At 35.9% G+C, this 20437-nt stretch overlaps 1 protein-coding gene across 8 annotated transcripts in view; it reads left to right on the top strand.

Annotated features, from left to right (window-relative positions):
- GPHN (gephyrin) overlaps positions 1-20437 on the top strand; it is a 274022-nt gene that overhangs the window by 97043 nt on the left and 156542 nt on the right. For all 8 annotated transcript variants that reach the window (XM_063398778.1, XM_063398783.1, XM_063398782.1 and 5 more), the window contains exon 3: positions 16600-16657. In XM_063398778.1, the coding sequence (XP_063254848.1) occupies positions 16600-16657 (58 nt within the window). The remainder of the gene's footprint in view (positions 1-16599; positions 16658-20437) is intronic.

Raw genomic sequence — 20437 nt, 5'->3', positions numbered from 1 at the left:
GTATTCTTTTCTTAAATATAAAAAACATTTAAACAATGTTCTAACAGAGCTGGGGAAGCCATTCACTATATAGATTGCAAATAATCCAGGAAACACACTAATATGTATTTTTGTTTTGGTTTTTGCATCCAGAAGAAGAGACTAGAGGGCAGTGTGGCTGAGAGATTTTTAGCACTGTAGTTCTGGGATGGCTGCAGGATTCAGGACTGGGGAGCAGCGTGTGGTACCACGAGCAGCTGTTGTGTCCGTTTTGTGCCTGGAGCTGTTGTTGTACCCGCAGTGCTGGGGTTTTGTTCAGGAAACTCTGTGTTGTGCCTACTCTACTGCATTTGCAATGCTGTGAAAATTAGGGAAAAAGATTTGAAAAAGTTGTAATTCAACCTGCCATGACAGTTTCATGCAGTTTAGAGCTTTGTCTTCATCTAAACATGCATGAATTTCATGGGACAATCAGAGGTTTCAGGAGTGTTATTCTATCGTATTTCAGGTTTCTGTTGCAGAGTCCAAACCATAAAGAAAAATTCAAGAAGATATTTGAATTTTGAATAATCTTGAAAGATTAAAACTGTTAATAGAATTAGCAACAAAATTCAGAAAATGCTCATCCCAAATGGGGTAATGCTTTTCCAGTCTTCCCTAGCCACAGGTGGATCATCTTGATTTGTGTGTATAAGTTCAAAATCTGCTTTTCACCAAGCTACAATATATAATATATACCCTTACCCAAAATTAATCTAAAAAGGCTCTCAGCATCTTTACTTTCAAAACTGACATAAGTAAAGTTACAAAAGTATTTTAAGTTTATAAGAATGTTAGTGTATTCAGACAGTACTCTTTTAGTACAGTTCTCATTTTTTCAGAATCTTTCAGCATTGAATCCCTTCTAAAAATGGGAATTTGCCAGAAAACTGCCAAGACATACAGTTATTTTAGTTTTTTTACGACTTCTCCCTGGCTTAAGAAGGAATGCTGCCTTCTATGAGCCTTAGGCAAATAGCTTTTCAAGGGCAATTCTGTGTATGAGGGGATGAAGCAACACACTTCACAGACTGATTCATATTTTTAACAGTATGCTCTGTATTGTTTTTTAAAAGCCAGCAACCTTTAGAAGACATTCTCAAGGCATGAATTTGTCACCAAAAGCTGAGTATGATTTAAAGATAATGTTTGTGTTCAAATAGGTGGAGTCTCTCTGTGTACTTCATTATTTGCTAATACTTATATAGGCAGTAGTAACAGATGAGCTAGTAAAGATTTGGAGATTTCAGAACAATTTTATATTTTTAATTCTAATATTTTGCATTTATGTGAAAAATTCAGTTTTATATTGTGAAAGAATTTTGGGAAGTGTGTTTTAAAGAAGTCAAAACTGAGAAAATGTCTTCCCTTTTTGCCAGTGTCTCAAACGCCTTTGAGAAGTGTGTCTGCTTCAGCCTGCATGGTTGAGCAGAACATCTTGAAGATATATATGTGAAACAAAAATGCCACCAAGTTTTTCTAGATCTAGTAGAAAAAGAGATTATCAGCTCAAGGTTTTATTCAGAAATCCCAGTGATAGCAGTGCATTCTGCACTTAGGAAAGTGTTTTTTGTTTTGTCTTCCTTCAGCAGTTCCTCTTGTCCTGCCATCTGCACTCTTAAGCCTTTTAATCTCTTTAGCTAATTTATTGTATATGCTGAACAAAAGGGTTTGGTTAGGGTTTTTTTACAGTTTATGATGCTCAAGACCGTTAACATAAAAGAAAATTTTAATTGGATTGAAACCCTTTTTTTCTCAGTCACAGGTTTTATCACCTTTGATTTGCTACTATTATTTTCCTTATGTGCATGAAGAAATAAACAGTATGAGCAGTGCAATGAATTCAGCATGTATATACACAAGCTATTTTTAATAGTGAGATAATATTCTTATATTACTAACAATTACCTTTCCAGGAAGGTTTTGTCATAACTTTTGATTTTGGTCACACCACTGTTACTGGTATCCGAGCTTTTCCTTAGCCTGCCTGCTTGGGTATTTCTGCATCGTTTTAAACACTGACTTACTGTGAAGGAATAGCAGTAATCTGTGCAAAGTTAGCAGCATTAGAAATGCTTACTTCTTCTTATTCCTCTAATACAGCAACAACTTCTCTTAATATTTGTTTCAGTGTCACCTTAGTAATCACTATCATGCCCTGACAAAGAACTGATTTAAGCCTCCATTTTAAACAAAATCTTAATACTCCTTAACTTCAGATTAATTGGAGCTGTTCCTGTCCAAAACCTTTATGTTATGTGGAAAAACAGCTCTCAAATGAGAGAAAATATGCTCTCTTATTAATAGAGAATTCCTTTATTTATCAGAGGGATCTTCATTCTTCATATCTTTTCTTTGTCAGTCTCTCCCACGGTTTTCCTCTTCATTTAAGGCAGTTGTCTATATATACAGAACCTTCTCAAGACCATGAATTTTTGGTGTTACTTTGGCATGTGAAATAGTTTCTTTGTACTATTTCTGTTCTTTGGTACAGGACAGGACACTTGCTGAATATTTTTAACAGAAATTAGATTCCCAGATTATTAGCTACTCCAATAGCAAGCTTTTGTGTTGCCCTGTCCTCTGTAATTCTATTCAGACAGTTTACAGAAGGATTATGTTGGAATCATCACTGGAGAAGAAAGAAGAGATAAATGAACCATCAGTAATCATTAAAAGAAATTATTCAGGCTCATTAAGGGTAAATTTTGAAACTTAGTATATTTTGATAAGAACTGTGACTATAAGTATATCCACAAAGAGGTAGGCATCTGTAGTTTCTACAATTAGAGTTGCACAAAGCAATGTGTATTTCTTAAGACACAGGAATACTGAGTAATGCAAAGGATCAGACCACTGACAGCTTTATAAAAAAGAGGTTTGTACATATTTGACTACTTCCAGAAATTATGTCCCTTCCTTCAGCAAAGTTGGACTCCATGCTAGTGTATGTACTTTTTATCTAAAAAAAAGCTGCTTCTGGGGAGAGACTTTATCAGAAAATGTTTTGACATTCTATTATTGTGGAACAGGAGTGAATGATGAAATAAGACATTCAAATACATCTGTACTATTCAGATTTTACAGCTGTTTCTGTTGCTGCTTCATTTTAAAACCCATGAAGAAAAAGCTAACTGAAGTTATTGATCATTAGCTGTGTTGTTGCTGTCTGCCTCTTTTCCTTCCTTTGAGGGTGCTCTTGTAACAGTACTACAGGATAAAATAAGCCATCTTCTGCAGTAGCTAGTTACAGGAGGAGAATCTGACAATCACTGGAGGAAAGTGATGTACTGTATGTTACTCAGCCTTGAGAAAAGGAAAATTAAGATTTGAAGGGTTTTGTGCTGAGCAGAGGCAAGAGACTGGTCTTGGTAAAATTGCTAAAAATGAGTTATTCTTACCAAAATCTAATCAAGATTCTTTCTAAATAGTCTGTTTCACAGCTATAGATCATGTTTTCAGGCAGTAGAAAAGAAAAATTCTGACTGGTGCTGTTGATTAATATGTAAAAAGAAAGCTGTGTCATGAAATAAGACAAGTGTTTGTTTTACAACTGCTATTAATAAAATGTCTAATAGTGGGATGGGTTGGGGTGAGAAATACTGAATGGATAACTAAAGTTAAATTTGATATGGCACTGTGATCAAGTGGAGCTAAAAATACTGAGAAAACACAAGCAAGTCCATGAGGAAGAGGAAAGCAGATGAACTAAGCAATAAATATTTTGTACTTAGCCAGTAAAAATGATTGAAATGTTGAACATGAAATGAAACTGGCAAACCAAAAAATTGAATATTTGATTTCATGTCGAAAAGTTTATAAAACCTTTCACTGAGGAAATTTGATAAAATTTTATGATGCACAACTATTTTCGTTTTAATTGAATTACATATGTAAGTGAAAAAAAGTCACGGAAAATTTGTCAAGGAGCTCTTTCTCAATTTTAATTTGAACGATCTCAAATGGGTATAAATGAATTGTATTTGCAACTAAGAACTATTCCTTTGCATCATTCTCATGGAACAACCCACTGTTTCTAATTACACTGTTGTAATATGCAACATATTTTATACATTTTATATTTAAATTATGTAATTAATGTGGTTTGCCTATTCCCTTGTTAATGGGCTTTGACAAATTAGGACAAGCGAGTACTCTGAGCTGGCTGGTTGTAAGAGAGGTGCCTGTAGCACAGTGCTGAGTACAAGCCAACATGCTTTTCCTCTCAGCGTGGTTTATTAACTGTGGCTCTGTGCCACCCTCACTGTGGTACAGAGTTGGCTGTGATCTCATGGGGGATGCTGGTATAGCTCCCTGAAAATAACAAATAGGCACAAGGTTTTTGTTGGGTGGGTTTTTTTTCTTCCTTCATCTCCTATGTTTAATAGTTCAGTTTTAATAAAAGCTCTGAGAATTCTGCCAGAAGAGGTAGTAAACATTTTAAAAACCAAGTAGCAAGCTTGCATTATGATGCATCAATCAAGTATCTGTCACTAAAATTGGTTCAGAGTTAGTGTTATTATTTTAATTTATTGTAAAATCAGAAGACTTCTAGTGCCTTATACTTTCTTTAATGCAATTTAATGTAAAACTGTGTCATGGATTAAACTGCTCTGTGAAAGAGAATTTTCCAATAATATGAAAGCTTTCCCTGAAGTATTTCTGTATTACAGCTACTTACTCAACTGATTTTATAAGGGGGAAAGACTGGGGGGAAAGAAATGGTTAGAAAACTTTTGTTCTGTGTTTTGCTCATGTATGGATCAGTACAGTTCTGGGGATGAAACTGAGCTGGGGCAAGAGGAGGGATACCAGTAGTGCTACAGTACTGTATGAGTTTATCAATGTAAACTCAATGAGAAATTTTAAAATCTACCTGCAGAGTTTTATGTTGTAATGGCATATGTGGCCCAAGTGGAGTCGCTGAGTGTCACTGTAAAGATCTGGCCACTGTGGAGTAAAGATCAGATGAACTGATTAGCTGAGCTAATCAATAGATGTCAATAGAAAGATAACCTTGGAATGGACATGTTTAGGTATCAGGTACTCAACTTTGACTTTCTTTTATTTGCAAAAGACTTCTCCCAGATTTTACTCATTCATGAAAAAATGGTTTTGAATTCAGTGCCAGCGGACTTTGGACAAATTCTTATATAAGACTTGCAAAGGTGAATCAGTGAGGGAATGCTTCTACTGAATATTTACTTTTCCTTAAGTAAGATGAAAGAGGATATTCTGGTTTTCATACTAAAACATCTGTAATCTAAGCTTCAGAGCATGAGAAGTCTGTTTTTTTAAGAAAAGCCATTCATTACAATTATTGTCTGATTTATGAAGCCACCTAAATGTGCACTGGGTAGTCATGTTTCTCAGCTTTGAAGAACACTGCTGAATTTGGAGAAGCATGCTTTCTTAGCAGCTTAAGGTATAGAGGCACTGCAGCTATGAAATGTATCTTGACACTTATCTAGGGTAACATTATGCATCAGTGAGCATTTAAAGTCAGGTGATGTGGCTGGAGGAAATAGGAGCTAAAGCATTGACTGCTGTTGTGGAGGGATAACATCACTATTTGTCCTGACATGTTTTGGATGAAAATACAGCTGACAATATAGTTTATGTTAAAATAACCTAGTAAAATCTACCCATGTTATTCTGCTGGAGGGACGGGAGGGGGAATATTTATAAGATACAAAATCTGAAGTTTTCTTTTAGTTTGTAAATGGTCTTTGGTCCACCAGCTTTCTAGACCCACCTTTTATGTTTTAAATGGAAGAGATTCTTCCATTGCTTGACCTGATGGCACCACCCACCTACCTCTAAGCTCTTTGATCACAAAGGCAATTCCAAAATAGAATAAAACTTTTAAAAGCTATTAGTAGTGTGGCATTGCCAGCATAATATAATTTTGCAGTTTAACTAGAGGTTAAGATCCTAAAATATATTGTACTGGCATTATCTATAGGTTTTTTTCTATCATGTCTTTAAATGTTCTTTCTTAATGCAGTGCTGCAGTTTAGCTCAGTTCCTAAGTTTAGGTATCACTTAAACTCATTTCAGTATAGACTGCGATTATTTCTGGGCTTTTGTAACTAGCTTTTTTGGTTATTACTGTTACTGTCTAAAGAGTGAGGGTGGTTAGTGCGAGTTCTGGAAGGAAGAGGCAGGTTTCATAATAATAATAATTGCTTGTTTAGAATAAAATAGTAAACTGTGATTAGGCAAGAAAAATTGCAGTTTCTTACAGTGGTTTATTCATAAAGCCCAGCTAATCTGTACACAAACTCATGTATTTGTTTCTTATATCATTATCCATGAGAGTTGTGCATACACAGTGCTGTCCTCACTACCAGGTTGCAGGTAGACTTGCCCTAACCATCTTTGATTTCCTTTCTGCACCATGGCTCAGCAAGTACTGTAGGAAGTATTAGCAATGTTAGTGTCTGTCACCTTCATTTGCCTGTCGCTAGTCAGGAATTCACCCTTTCAGTTAATATATATGTGGTTCTGGGTATATAGTCTAAGCAAAATCCATGGTGCTTAATCTTTTCCAATGAGATTCTATGATCATAGTTTACATAGTGGCTCTTTCAGATCTCTAGGAACAAATCTCAGCTGTCTGTGGTACTTGCTGGGAGGATTGCAGGTCGAGCACTTTTCAAGACTTTTCTCCAGGTGTATGAAATTGATTGTGAGAAAAGGGAGACCAACACAGACGTGCTGGCAAATGAAAGATCCCTACTGTTTTAATTTTTTGTTTTTAAACCTCTGTGGGGTTATAATTTCCAAATACACTTATAAGTGGCAGAGACTTCTAGACTAAGTTTCTGCTTTGGATAAGATACCCTCTCCCTGTCACTTTTGCTATATTCATCTAGACAAATTTACCAGGCCTCCCTGACATGGAATAAACATGCTGGTGCTCAAGGAGATTACTTATTTTACAGAAGTGTAAGCTCCAGGATTCACCTTATCTGTTTCCACTCCTGTGCTGGGGCAGAAACTGAGGAAGAGAATCTCTGCCTTGTCTGTGTTCTTCAGCTCGGTAATTGCTGGAGGCATGTTGAAGTTAAGGGGCATGTTACGGTCACTGTCACCCAAAGGAATGTGATAGTAAATACTGTGGTGTACTCAGTAACCTTGCAGTCTCATCTTAAAGTCATATCTATGGGGTGAGCAGTAAAAAGAGAGAAGGGCTTCAGAAGGTGGAACCAGGGGGGATTGTTCTATCTAACTGTTATTTCTGCTTTAAAGAGAACATCATACAGATGGAAGGAGACCATAGCTGTTAGTGACTTACAAGGTAAAATAAAGCTGCAAGTAAGGAGGAGTAAATAGTTACATTTTGCCAATGGATTATGTTTGTGCAAGCTATTTAAAAATTAAAAGCAGAAATTATTTTTGGGACCTGAATGGAACAAAATGCATGAATACATTTAATCAAAGCCTGCTTAAGTTGTCCAAGATCCATATGTCCCCAGTTTCCCATGTTTCTGAATAATGAAAGAGTCAGGTTGTAATGTATTGTGGCATGAATAGCAGAGATAATACATCAAGTGGATTTTAAATTCATCTACAAACATTTTGTTGACATTTAAATGATCAAATGCAAAGAAGGGAGTGACAACTACAGAAAACAAAAATGAGTTCTAAAAACCTACAGCCAATAATATATAAATAACAAAGAAGTGCTTTTCAGTATCTTGAGTTTGAACCATACAGATATTTTATAAACAGCTGTAAAATATGGATGATGATGACTTCAAAAGTAACTGTAAATTATCTGGAATGGAGATAACTATGTGAGACATGCAATAAAATCTCACGCTGAGCATTGGCAGTTATACTATTGGTCTATAGAAAGTTCCTTATAGGTATGAGGACAGATCAAGTGTGGTGGTCTTTTATTCCTGTGACTCCATTCTGTGGCTAAACAAATTCCCTGTCACATTCCCCAGCACAGAGCATACACTAAGAAAACTTCCTTTGAGTCAGATTACTATTTTAAACAGAATTTAATTCACCCATTTAGGCCACACAGGGCAATGAATGTGTATATATATGTGTGTGTGTATATATATATATATATTTATATATGTATGTGTGTATATATATATACGAACACACTAATGTGTGAAGAAAAAGGAAAGCCATAAATTCTACTTCTGAATTTAACTGTCTGGAGAAATGTAGATACAAGACTGCCACTAGTTGTGTGCTGGCTCGTACTCATACTTAACATCTCTCTGGAATGTGGTGGAGCAAAATAAGGTGTTAGAGCTTCCAGATGGTGAAGTATTGTGTGAGGAGGTTTGTTAGCCTTTCTGGATGCTGCTTGTCTCTGAGACTCCTCTCTTATTCTTGTCATTTCAGTATTGTAGGATTATTTTTTTTTAACAAGTTATTTGAAAGTTCTGGTGATCATCCATAAGCCCTGTGATTTAAATTGTAAAGAAAAAAAATTGGTCCAGAATCTGGAATGATCAGACCATTCCCACATATTCTCCACATTTTATTCTAAGTTTGAATCATCCTGCTCTGACCTTTAATTTATACTGATTTTTTTGGAATGAAGATATTTTCTGGATGTCTTTTTGCCTAATCACAGAAAAGACTGTGATCTACAATTCATTCCAGCCTGTTCTCCAACATGAACTGTTCCTCTGTTGCTGGTCCCGTTTTCTGGTTTTACATATCTCAGTCAAACTTCCTCTCTTTAAAATAAACACTTTATTTCTTTAACCTTGGCATAAACTGGCACATGAACTTTGTGTGTCTAGCCATGCTTCACACGCATGTTCACATGCTTGAGTGTCTAAAAATGGAAGAGAAAATATGCACTAAAGTTACTGGAAAGAAAATTATGGTATTGTGGAAAGTGAGCAGTATATAAATGGAAAAAGCCCGAGGGGTTCATGGGGAAGTGCCATATTTTTAAAATTCATTTCTTGTTGGATAAGTCTTTAGGGGAGGTAGACAATGTTAATTTCTACAAAAATTAACTTTACAGTTTCTACTAGTTGCAGGCCAACTTACTCTCATAGGAAAAATCTTCTTAATATCTCATTCAGATGGTCTCTCTTTTATATTTGGGTAGGAGCAAATAGAGCTCAACTGAAATGATAGGAGTGTCAGCAAAAATAGCTTTATCTTCCTGCATAGGTTTCTACAAGCTGCTATGGTAATTTACCAGTGAAATCTTTCATTTCCAGGCGGATCATTGCAATCCTTATCATATCGCCTAAATCCTTTAATTTGCACTGCCTGCCAAGGTAGGCAAAAGGTCACTCTACAGCATCCAAAAATTTTGCTTTCAGTTGAGTTAGGTGAGGATTTTCTGACAGGCAATTGCCAGCAATATATATGCAAATGCTCTGTATCTCTCCTAGGTATGTACTTGCTGGAAAAAAAAATGCAAAGACATACCGTGCCCTACAATGGTATTTCCTATAGGACAAAGTGAGATTCAACGTATATTATTGTCTCGGCACTTACTATAAATACTCCTTTTCATATAGTGTTTTAAAGTCCTCGGTATACCGACTAAATCCCAACACAAATATTAAATATATATTTCTTTGTCTAAATTATGAGAGTTTTACTGGTTTTATGATAATGATTTTTGTCTGCTTCTGCATATTTTTTCTCTCAGGAAATTTCAAATCTTGCTCATGTTGTTTAATGAGCTGGCTGGTCAAGCATCTGATGCCCCGGTGGGAACTTTCAAAGTCACTGCACACATTTTTACTTAAATCTAGCTGACATTTCTGTCTGTTTGATTTAATGTATGATTTCCATATTTAGATTACCAATCAGATGGAGCATAGTACAATCATTCCTCTGCACTATAAACATGCATGCATCCTGCATGGAAGTGGGCTGTTTTGCTGTTGGTCCACATGGCAAAAGTGTTTTTAGATTCTGCTGGCATTTGGAAAGACTTTATAAGTCAGTTTTAATTATAAATAAAATTTTGAATCTGTAATGAAAATCCTAAGTGCAGAATTAGTCTTCAGTATTTTATTCTCAGAACATTTCAGTTGCTATAACCTGGTAGAACTTGTCTATTACAAATGATGAAGTGTTTATTTACCAGGTAAATGCTAAAATCCTAAAAAAAAAAGCTTGATGTTATAAATATCCATATTGTTTATACTTAATTTCATTTTATTCAAAGTTATTAACATATTTGCTATTTGCATGCTTCGAATTCTTGCCATAAAGCATGGAAGTACTGATAATAGGACTTCTGAGCAGTTATTAATTAATTTCTTTGGTAAAAATCAAAACATAAATAGTTTTTGCTTCTCATGGAAGCTCAGCATTCTTCCTGATTTTGCACAGAATGCACCTTCCCATGCTGAGATTAAAAAAAAATAAAATTGCACCACTGAAAAGTCCATGTATTGTAAGTGTTCTCTTCATCCGATTTGTTTGTTTAGGGTGATAGTGCCTGCAAGCCCAAAACTTCTTGATGATGGTGCCTTCCTGCTCCCCTTGTGTGTCTTTATGAAGGAGCAAGCAAACTGCTAAATGTTTTCAAGAGGAGACAGTCCATCTATCCATCTGTCTTAGGCTGACAGCAGTGTACTCCAAACTGTCACGCAGGGCTGTGCCCAGTGTGCTGAGGTAAAGCAAGGTTACCCCCTAGAAAACTGCACTAAGCTCTGGACTCATGTGGGTCTGGATAACTACACAGAGGGGTGTATTTTGGATTCATATACTTTATAGCAGTTCCAGCTTTCCTCCCTGAAATTAAATCAAGTCACATTAATTCTGCTAGAAGGGAAGAGTGGCTCCTGGTCCTGTGATTGCCAGATAACCTACATATGACCTCATCCCTAGTTTCTGACATATGTTGAGGACAAAGATCTTTGTTCTATTCTTTTCCAGTATTAGACTGTTGGGGTGATAATATTTTCATGCTGGAATTGTCTGAAAAATTAGCTGCTTGTGATTTAGTCTTGCTATTCCTATAGTAGAATTTAAAAAAAGAAAAAACAACAAACTAGCTTTGAATGGTGAAAGAGAAAAATAGCATGGCTTTCCTCCTTATAAATAATGTTTTCATGTAGTTTTTTGCTTTTCTTGGGTTAACAAAAAAGACTGAAAGCAGCAGAAAATGGGATATGCTTGTTACCATTAAAACAGTGATAAGGAAGGGAAAATAAAAATTTTGGGGTTAATCCCCTACCCCTTCTTTTTTTTGTGTGTGCAAAGAATCTTTGGGACATGGTGAGACCGGGGGAGAATCCTGTAGATTTGACATCTTAATCTCAGAGCTGTTGTTCATGAGAGACATGAACTGACAGAGGGCACGTCTGCAATAATTTGATTTCTGTGATGTTTTTCCGTACAGCACGTTGAAGTTAGCCTAAGACTAGGGGAGGAGGGAAGTAAGCTTTCAAGGATCTAATTATTGAATTCATTAAAATAATAATAGTAATAGTAGTAATAATAATAATAACACCCCAAAAGAAGCAATAAACCTGGGGTGGATCTTCGTCACATGATTTTATACCTTCGAGTAAGTAAAGCTGTCATCAGGATCCTCTCTGGAAGCCGTTCTGCACGGTTCATTGCTGGCGAGCAGCCAGCGATAGGAGCTGCAGCCCAGCCTGCTGTAGCTGCCAGTGTTCTGTTGTGTAGGAAGGGAGCCCAGAATAGCAGCCTTCTTACTACCTCCCTCAGGGTGCTTTAACAATTTCTCAAAGGTCAGTAGAAACTAGTTATCAATTAAAGGAGTTCTCTGTCAGCTTTTAATGTATCTTACAGGTAGTGGAGAAAAAAGCTTTCAAATGCTTTCAAATCCTGCCACCTCTTTTGTGGGAATATGATGTGAGGATCCAAGTCCAGTTGATTTGTTGATATCATGGGGGTCGACATCAAGGTAGTCCAGATGAGTAGGCTAAGAATGCTGACGTGGGTCAGTTTGCTCTGGCAGAAATATTGTAGCAAGTATTCATTCAGTAGCCTGTGATAAAATGAGTAGACCCATAGAATCAGAAATAGCCAGTCTGGCTCCCAGTCATTTGATCTGCTCCCAAGAACAGTCTCTCTTGAATAATCTGCTTAGTTTATAAATCAAGTCAAAAGACAGAATATCCTGGTGGCAGGTAACAAATATATTTGTGAGATGGATCTGGAAAAAATTTCCAAGTAGAGAGGTTTGAGTTTTGCTTTCATTAAAAGATGGAGAGTTTCACTGGGAGGCTTAGTGACAACTTGATATTGTTTAGACAGTGATCTATCTGAAGAAAGATTAATGTTAATTAAAGTGGCGTTGGAGAAATTCAGCAGATGACAGCAGCCAAGCTGGCTACAAGCTATTTTTAGAAAATTTACTTCATTGCATTTGGTATGACTCATTTATTAAGTTAACGGATGAATCCATAGCTCAGCTTCTTATGGCTGTCCCTTAACGTGGAACTGTATATAAAGATGGTGTTCATAGCTTTGGTCAGAGTTCAGGTTATAAAAGCTGACCCGTATGGATTCAGTCCAAGTGCACAAGAGTCTTGCACAAAACGGATCCCTGCAATAACACTGCAGTGAGTCCAAATGTGGATGTATAGAGGGGCACAGGGGAAAATCAGCCAGAAGTCCAACTGGCACTATTTGGGAAAGCAATGCAAATAGCAAACAGCTCAGCTTGTTAAAATAATGTAGAGTTGTAATTTATTTCTCTTTTAGTTTTGTCAGGAGTTTACTTTTCACTTGAGCTGTGGTTTGTTGTTTCTTGCCTCCATTTGAGCACAGTTTTCGACTTTCAACTTTTTTCCCTGGTTTTCAGCTTTCCTTAACTTGGACGTAGCTTTCTCCTTCCGTGATGTTCTGGTTTAATTTGTGAAATAGTAAAGCATCCATCTGTTCCAATACAACTGTGTTGGCCGTAGTTCAGTTTATTTCCTGTATTTTGCTAATTTCTTAGGTTGCTATAGAAACCTTGTTGTTCTCCTGAATCCTTTCTGTGAGCTTTTGCGAACCCAGTCTGAAAAGATAAAAAAGACACTACATTTCTATTAGTTTTAAAACCTTTGTTAAAATATTACATGTATTATTTCCTGATTATTTTAATAGAATTTCTATCTTACATTTTCTAAATCTTGCCTTGAAGGCCTTCACCGGTTTACCCCAGTGTAAGATGTGGTTTTTCATTATTACTGTGTCAGCTCTCATTTCTACATCTAGGAATAATTTCATTTCTCTTTTGCAAAAAGATTAGAGAATGGAACTGTCTGTATCACCTTCAAGGTATGATACAGAGCTGATAAGACTAACATTTGTCAAAATTTGAATATAAATTCTGGTACGTTTGAGATGATCTCTTGCGTATACAAGTGAAACATTAAAGGTAACTAATACTTAAAATTATTTCACTGTTAAATAGTGTCTTACTAAAATGTGAAAATACTGCAGTTTGGGAGAGAAAGACTTTGCACATTAGATTTCTCTGGATGAAGTTTGGGATCATCTTTTCAGTGTACTGAAGAAGCTGTTTTGTGTATTTAACTTTGCTTTTGGTTTGGGTGTGTATTATCAGAGAGAAAATGCCATTTCTATTGGCAGATGCTGGATGTTGAGTCATTCAAATGGACAGCATTATAATAAAATCTGTAAAAAACATAAAATATGTGGAAGATGAAGAGTGACTCCTCACAAAATTTGGGTTCCTAGTGATCTGAATTCTGGCCATTTTAACATGTTCTTTGCTGCATTATATTTTAGCCTACAAAGCTCATTGTAGTTAACGTATACTCAGGCTAGCTGGTCCTCTGCTCTTCTGATCACAGTTACTTCTTGAAACATAGTGATTAAGAATGTTACTGTAAAATATTAAAAAAAAACAAACTTGCAGAGAGGCTTTTACAACAAAGTGAAAAAATATGCCGTGCACAAGCCCTCTGTCATAGTGTATCATCCTATAGCTGAAATATCCTGTGTAGAGTTGTCTGGTCTCTATTCTTTCAGATGTCAGTAATCAAATCAAGGAATTGCACAATGGCAAGCAAACTTCCAGACAGGCCACAATTGATGGTTACACTTAAATGTAATTTAGAGAAACACTTGAAATATGAAGTTTTCCTCAAGTTGGACATACCCATTATTGCATTGATTTTCAATTTGCCTTGATTTTGCTGGTTTTTCTTAGCCATTATCCCAACGTTTTTGTTTTCCTCCATTACTTGTGTGTGTGATATTGTCCAGTCCCTTACACTTCAGGCTTAACCTACTGTTGGAGATTTGTAATAGTGATGTGGCTGTGTTGGCTGCATCCTCCTGGTGCGTATGATGCCTTTAAACTTCTGTGAAACTCACAACCAAACTTTATATACAAAGTGAAATGTCTTTATGTCCTTCACCAGTTAAATCTGGTACTCTAATCTGCTGTGGTGGATCTCTTTCAGAAGTTACAAAATTGACTGAAATCTAATGTTCTGAAATGAAGAAAGACTTCCTTAAAAACTTCTTTTCAAATCTGAGACATTGGTAAAGTCATATTAATGTTCTCTGATCCTCCTTCAGCTTCAAATTTGTTATTGTTTATGTTTGTAGACAGGATTTTTAAGATAAAGATGTCAGAGTAGGATTTTAAATGGATTAAGAGATATGTGAGCTGGAGCTATCAGTGAGAGATTGTTTCTTTACACAGTGACATAATTTTTAATATGTTTTTCTCTTTCAAAAATATGGAATTGTGGTAGCTGACATTTTACTTTTTAAGAGTGGTACCATTTGAAATGCAACTTGGCAGATTCAGAGTCTGTTAAACTCTTAACACAAAACTTTGTGGAACTATTTGCACGGTGATGCTAATGGTGTGAGCAAGTCAGATGAGTTTACTGAGTCAATTATTTTGATTTTCTTCCTGATATTCCAAGAAAATACTTAATAGTTGTGCCAAGGGTGGCCAATAAAGAAATCTGCCAGATGGAATTCCATGTTGCTGGAGTGCTGGCAGCAGAGGTTCTTTATTCTCCTTCTGCTAGAGGGTAGAAAGTCAATGATTTTTGGGGTACTCCAAAGTGCAGGCAGGAATAGATCTTAAAGAAGTAATAAAAGTTTCTTTCTTGTGGACCTCATTCCAGTAGCCACAGGACTGATCAGGTGCAATGTTAACGTGCTGTCTGAGTCATTGCTTGTCACTGTTTGATGAAGTAATCCTTCACTGTGATGCTAAAGCCAATTTCCTGTAGCTATCCCTAGAAACACCAGTTGAACAAAAGTAATGAAAAATAAAAGCTCATGTTTGTACTTACACTGGCAAAAAATGTTTCAGTTCTGTCCAGCTTTAAGCTCCCTTACTGTATGGCAGCAACAGAAGTTGCAGAGGAAATGGGAGACAGCAATTGCTACATTCTTTGTCCATGATGAATTTGGATGTTGTAATATCTTAGCCCTGTCTCTACCTTGGAAATCGTAGCTGATGTTACCTGGAGCAGTGATGGACTTCAGACTTCTCCTATGCATATTTCATCCTCTGTGTAAAACCTTCCAACGGTTCATTTACGAGAGAGATACGGAAAGGCAGGACCTGCGTGGAAAATCTTAATGTGTTTTCTGTGTTATGCTCTTCTTCCCTTTTTCACTTGACTAAACAATATTTATAATAATTTCAAGATATAAGAAAATATATCTGTGTAGAAATGCTGACAATTGGAAAGAAAAATTCCAATAATAGGAAGATAATTCAAATACACATTTGATAAGTGTCTACTGGTTTACAAAAAATAGTTTCTTGTGTGACTTTAGGGTCCAGAAAATGAATAGTATTGTTGTGTAGAGCCAATAGGAGGTCATTAGTGCACTTATATTTTTAGGTCTGAATTGTCACTATCGATGAGACTGCTTCATGAAATGAAACAAGCCATGTCTGCATGTCTCTGGGGAAAATGTAATAATAACCACCATTTATAGTACATGCTATTCATGCATCTTCAGTATGTGAACTATTCAGTATGTGAACAGGATTTTAAAACGTAGTTTTAGTGAGTTCCATGTAGAACAAAACTCTTTATTTTTTCTGTGTCAATGCCAGCTATTGTCCATCACCCACTTTTTATTACCAATCATTAACTACACTGATTTTTCAAATATAGAGACCATAAAGTCTGTGTGATTTGTGATGTCTGTACATGCACATTTAATTTAAAAATTGCGATTTCTGGAATTGTGTTTGGATGCATTTCAGACTGTGTAGCAGCATAGTGAAATGCTCAGCACAAAGCACATCAGGCTTCAAATATTTAAACTCATCCATATAACTTAGACAATTAACAAGAAATCATAGAATATGAAGATTAATTGCCATTAATATAAAAAATACTATCCTGATGATGGTAATTCTGCTTGGCTGACTTAATTGTTTAAGGTGATGGACACCTTGTTTCTAGTACTTATATTAATCATGTAAGGATTTTTTTGTTGCATAAAGAAAGGGTTTTTTTGGTTTGGGACTTACTGGGTTTTACCTCTAAATTGGTGGAAGGAATATTGTGTTTTGGAACAAGTCATGACACTGTTAACATACTGTGTGTCCTGTTACTGATTTTAAGAACATTTTTCTTCTCCTGATTTCAGGTTGGGTGGGACTATATCAGCATACAAGATAGTGCCAGATGAAATAGAAGAAATTAAGGTACAGTATTACTGCTTTTCAAGACTGAATGTCTTTGTTTGGAAAATTACAGAAATGTTACATTAAGAAGGCGCATTATTTCTTGCTTTGATGTTTCTCATAGGGGAGAGAAGAAAGTGTCTAAAGTAAAATTATTAGATCCATACTTATGCATCTAAAATGTAATTTTAGTTATTTTTACCAATACAGTTTACCTTCAGCTTAAGCTGGCTTCAGCAGGATTTGTTTGATGCCAGAAACCTGTGTAATTCAACTTGTTTCTGTTTTGCTACAGACAGATAGAGGACTAAAATGAACATTGAGTTATATTTTCATAACAAAAAATATCTATATTGTCCTTCTGCTGTTGAGATCAAAAGTACATCCATGTTTTTTAATGTTGTCTGTCTTAAGAAGGGGATAGTATGAAGTAGAAAAAATAAGCTCAAAAAATCGTTATAAGCTCTTTGATTTTGAGTAATGATAACAATAAATACTGAAGTTTACCTTCAAAGTAATGTGCATTGTAACAAAACTCACTTTAGCCAAGTCCACTCCTGAAATGTGCTTCAGCAATTTGTGTCTGTTTTGTTTTTCAGTGGAGTGGAAGGTGGGTACTGGGGGGTTTTGGGCCTGGATGTGATAGCACACTTTGTGTAGCTGATTCTTTATTTGATTGTTAGTAGGTCAGTCTGACATACTGCTTGCTTATTGTGATTGCTTAACCCGCTGTGCTGTTTCACATACTCATTTTCAGCTATGCAAAAATACTTAAGAATAGTTCTAAAATCTTGTGAAGGGAAATGACCGTATAGTCTGATGTAGACATGACTTTGCAGTGTGCAAATGGTGAGAATTTATTCCTCTTCAATTAGTATCAAACCCACTGCAATCAAGTCACTGCACAGTGACTGCCTCTGTCTGCATCAGTCAAAGTTATTGCACCATCATGATCAAAATTTATTTTTGCCATCTAAGATTCATGGACTACTCTATCCTGAATTTTATCAAGAGCAGCATGATTTGTTACTGGATACATCCAGTATTCAGACTTTGGTCTCGGAAAAAAAGAACAAAAGAATAGAAAGAAGGCTTTCAAAATTTAATAGTGGTATTTTCATGATGCTCAGAGAACTGCTCCAAAACTATTTTAAAAAATCACAAAAACTCTAAACCACCATCTTTTTCCTTTTATATAAGAAAATCAATACCACAGATACTTTGTTAATCTTGAAGAAAGCTGATATTTCTGGCTTCATCATTACTAAACTGAGTTCAGTGAACAAAGAAAAATGGAATGTTGGGAGATAAGAAATAATTTTACTTTTAGGAACTTACTGCAAGATTAGTAGTCACAAGAATCTGTCACCTGCTTAGGAGAACTGTTCTGAATTGTCAGCTTTTTCTTATTTAGCTGGTGTTTAAGTGTTTGAGATCCTAGGAAGCATCAAAGGATGGGTTTGTCATTAGTCTCACTTGTGCCAGGATGTAAGTGTGAAGGAAAGATTTCATTGTCCAAAGTCAGAGCTATTTAGAGGGTTGGGGAAAAATCCCTCCCTTTACTTGTTTCTGGTAGCTGTCCTGTGTTTTTGGTAAGGGGGTTTTGAGGTTATATTGGCAGTCAGGCACTTCTCACACCTCAAATGATAGAATTTCTCAAGCTGCAATACATGTTATTTGTATTAAACAAGGCACTACTGGCATATGCCAAGACAGACAAATATATATTGGATATCAAAAAGTATTATTTTGTACATATGTATTTTGAATAGCTGCTGGTAAACAGTGAGACGGTGTCCTTGCAATAAATATAGGGGGTAGTTTTAACTGAAAGCCTCTCCTAGCTGCTTTGAGTAGAAAAAGGAGAGAGGAGAAAATAGAAGGCAAATCAGCTTACTGGGATATTGCTTCTAGAGAGAACAAAATCTTCTTCCATGCACTTTAATTCAGTTATTTTGCCTCATAACTATCTCTCCCCTATTTAAACATGAAATATTAAGGAACTTAATTTAATGAAATATGCAAAAATAATAGCTGCACTTTTAAAATCTGATTTAACTTGATGGATTGTAGAATTATATTTATGTGAGTTGTATTTTCATGTTTTCTGATAGCCTTAAAAAGTAAACTGCTTTCTTAAATGGCAAAGGAGATACTTTATCAGACAGAGAGCAGTAATTACTATGACAAATAAATAAGTCTCAGCATTTGCATGTATTCTAGAAAAATCGGTAGATTAACCTCTTTTGCTGTTCAAAATAACTTCCGAGGAAAACCAACGTATTGATTTTGTTAATTCATGTTATTACATCTTAAGTAGAACACCACTGTAGGCACATGAATGAGGGGTACTTATGGCAGAATTGATAACCCATACCCTAACTAGTCTCATGCACCATACCAAGGTTAGGAAGGATTGTGGGGAACCAATCACTACTACTGTTCCACAGCATCTGTGTCAGTCTGAAACGAAGTCTCATGAAACCTACCTTCCCTAGATTTTTGTCATAGGTGCTTAGGTTCCCAAAGTGAGAACTCAACAGGTAGCCTTACCTAGATACCATCACATGCTTCCCCCTGCAAACTATTCCAGAAGATAGATATGTCTTCTATCATATGATTTCTAGTTCATTAAAAGAAGCTTTCAGAGAATGCATAAATGGATGTACTACCATCTGCATTCCTGTCGTTCCTCTACACCAGTTAAAGCAATGTCACCTCATTTTCAGTACCTGCTGGTTTTAAAATACTACCGGAACTGATAGAGACAGTAAATATAGAAACTGCAGCACATTTCTGTGAAAGTGTCATTGTTTCAACTTTCTCTAGACTTCTGTTCTCATCAGAATATTTATCCTGTAAGCAAGAAGCCTTTCAAACTATCAAAAAAAAAGCATTGTCAGATTTCAGCCTTGCTCCTCACCCACTGTAATAGTTACGTGCCTAAAGGAGAGGTCTTCAGACCAAATGATTTCGTGTGCATAGGGCCTGGTGAATGTATCAGGCAACGCTGGTTTGGATGAACTACGTGGAGATTCATAATCAAGAATAAAGAGAAATTTATGGTTATTATAGATTAGGGAAAGTTTACAAGATGTGCCTGTAGATTTAGGTCAACAGTATCATTTTATGGTTTATAGTGCCATGAGAGATGGTCTTTTTGATTTTTGTGTTCTGCCATTATAAAGGAACTATGTTATTGTTGAAGGATGATTGTTGTAGAAGAAGACTCGGTGAATGAGAAAACCACTCATTGACAGATTTCTAAAAAAAATAGTTGGTTTGCTAGGATTTGCAAATCAACAGCAGAAAGGAATTCAATTGTTTTGTTGGGTTTTTTATGTGCTTTCGTATATACTTTTCATGTAAACATACGCATGCATCTCATCTCAAGACCAGAAACTGATTTTGTAGCAGGTCCTTAATTCATGAGAGTGATATGCACAAGAAAGACATTTCCAGAACATTTCATTCCTATAATATTTGTTGCATGAGAATAATATTTGTTGCATAAGACAGATATTCCAGTGTGGAGAATAAAGTTAAGTGGTTGCCTCCTGTGGTAGTCAGTTTTAAGAAATCTTGTTAGAAGTATTTTGTTAGTGCTGGTTGTAAATTGTAAATTTAGATGTAAAGCAGTTCTGGAGCAAGATGGGAAAGTTTTTTAATTCCATTAACCGCCCTTTCACACAGAGACATGTGCTCCTCAAGGAACACGCCTAATTTTTCTATAGATAATCTTTAAATGAAAACATATATGCATAAAGGATTAAAGGTTGCATTTGGGACTACAGACATTTT

This window comes from Prinia subflava, chromosome 5 (assembly GCF_021018805.1).
Source record: "Prinia subflava isolate CZ2003 ecotype Zambia chromosome 5, Cam_Psub_1.2, whole genome shotgun sequence".
NCBI lineage: Eukaryota > Metazoa > Chordata > Aves > Passeriformes > Cisticolidae > Prinia > Prinia subflava.
Note: the sequence above shows the minus strand (reverse complement) of the source record. Positions and strands in the feature narration are given on the sequence as shown.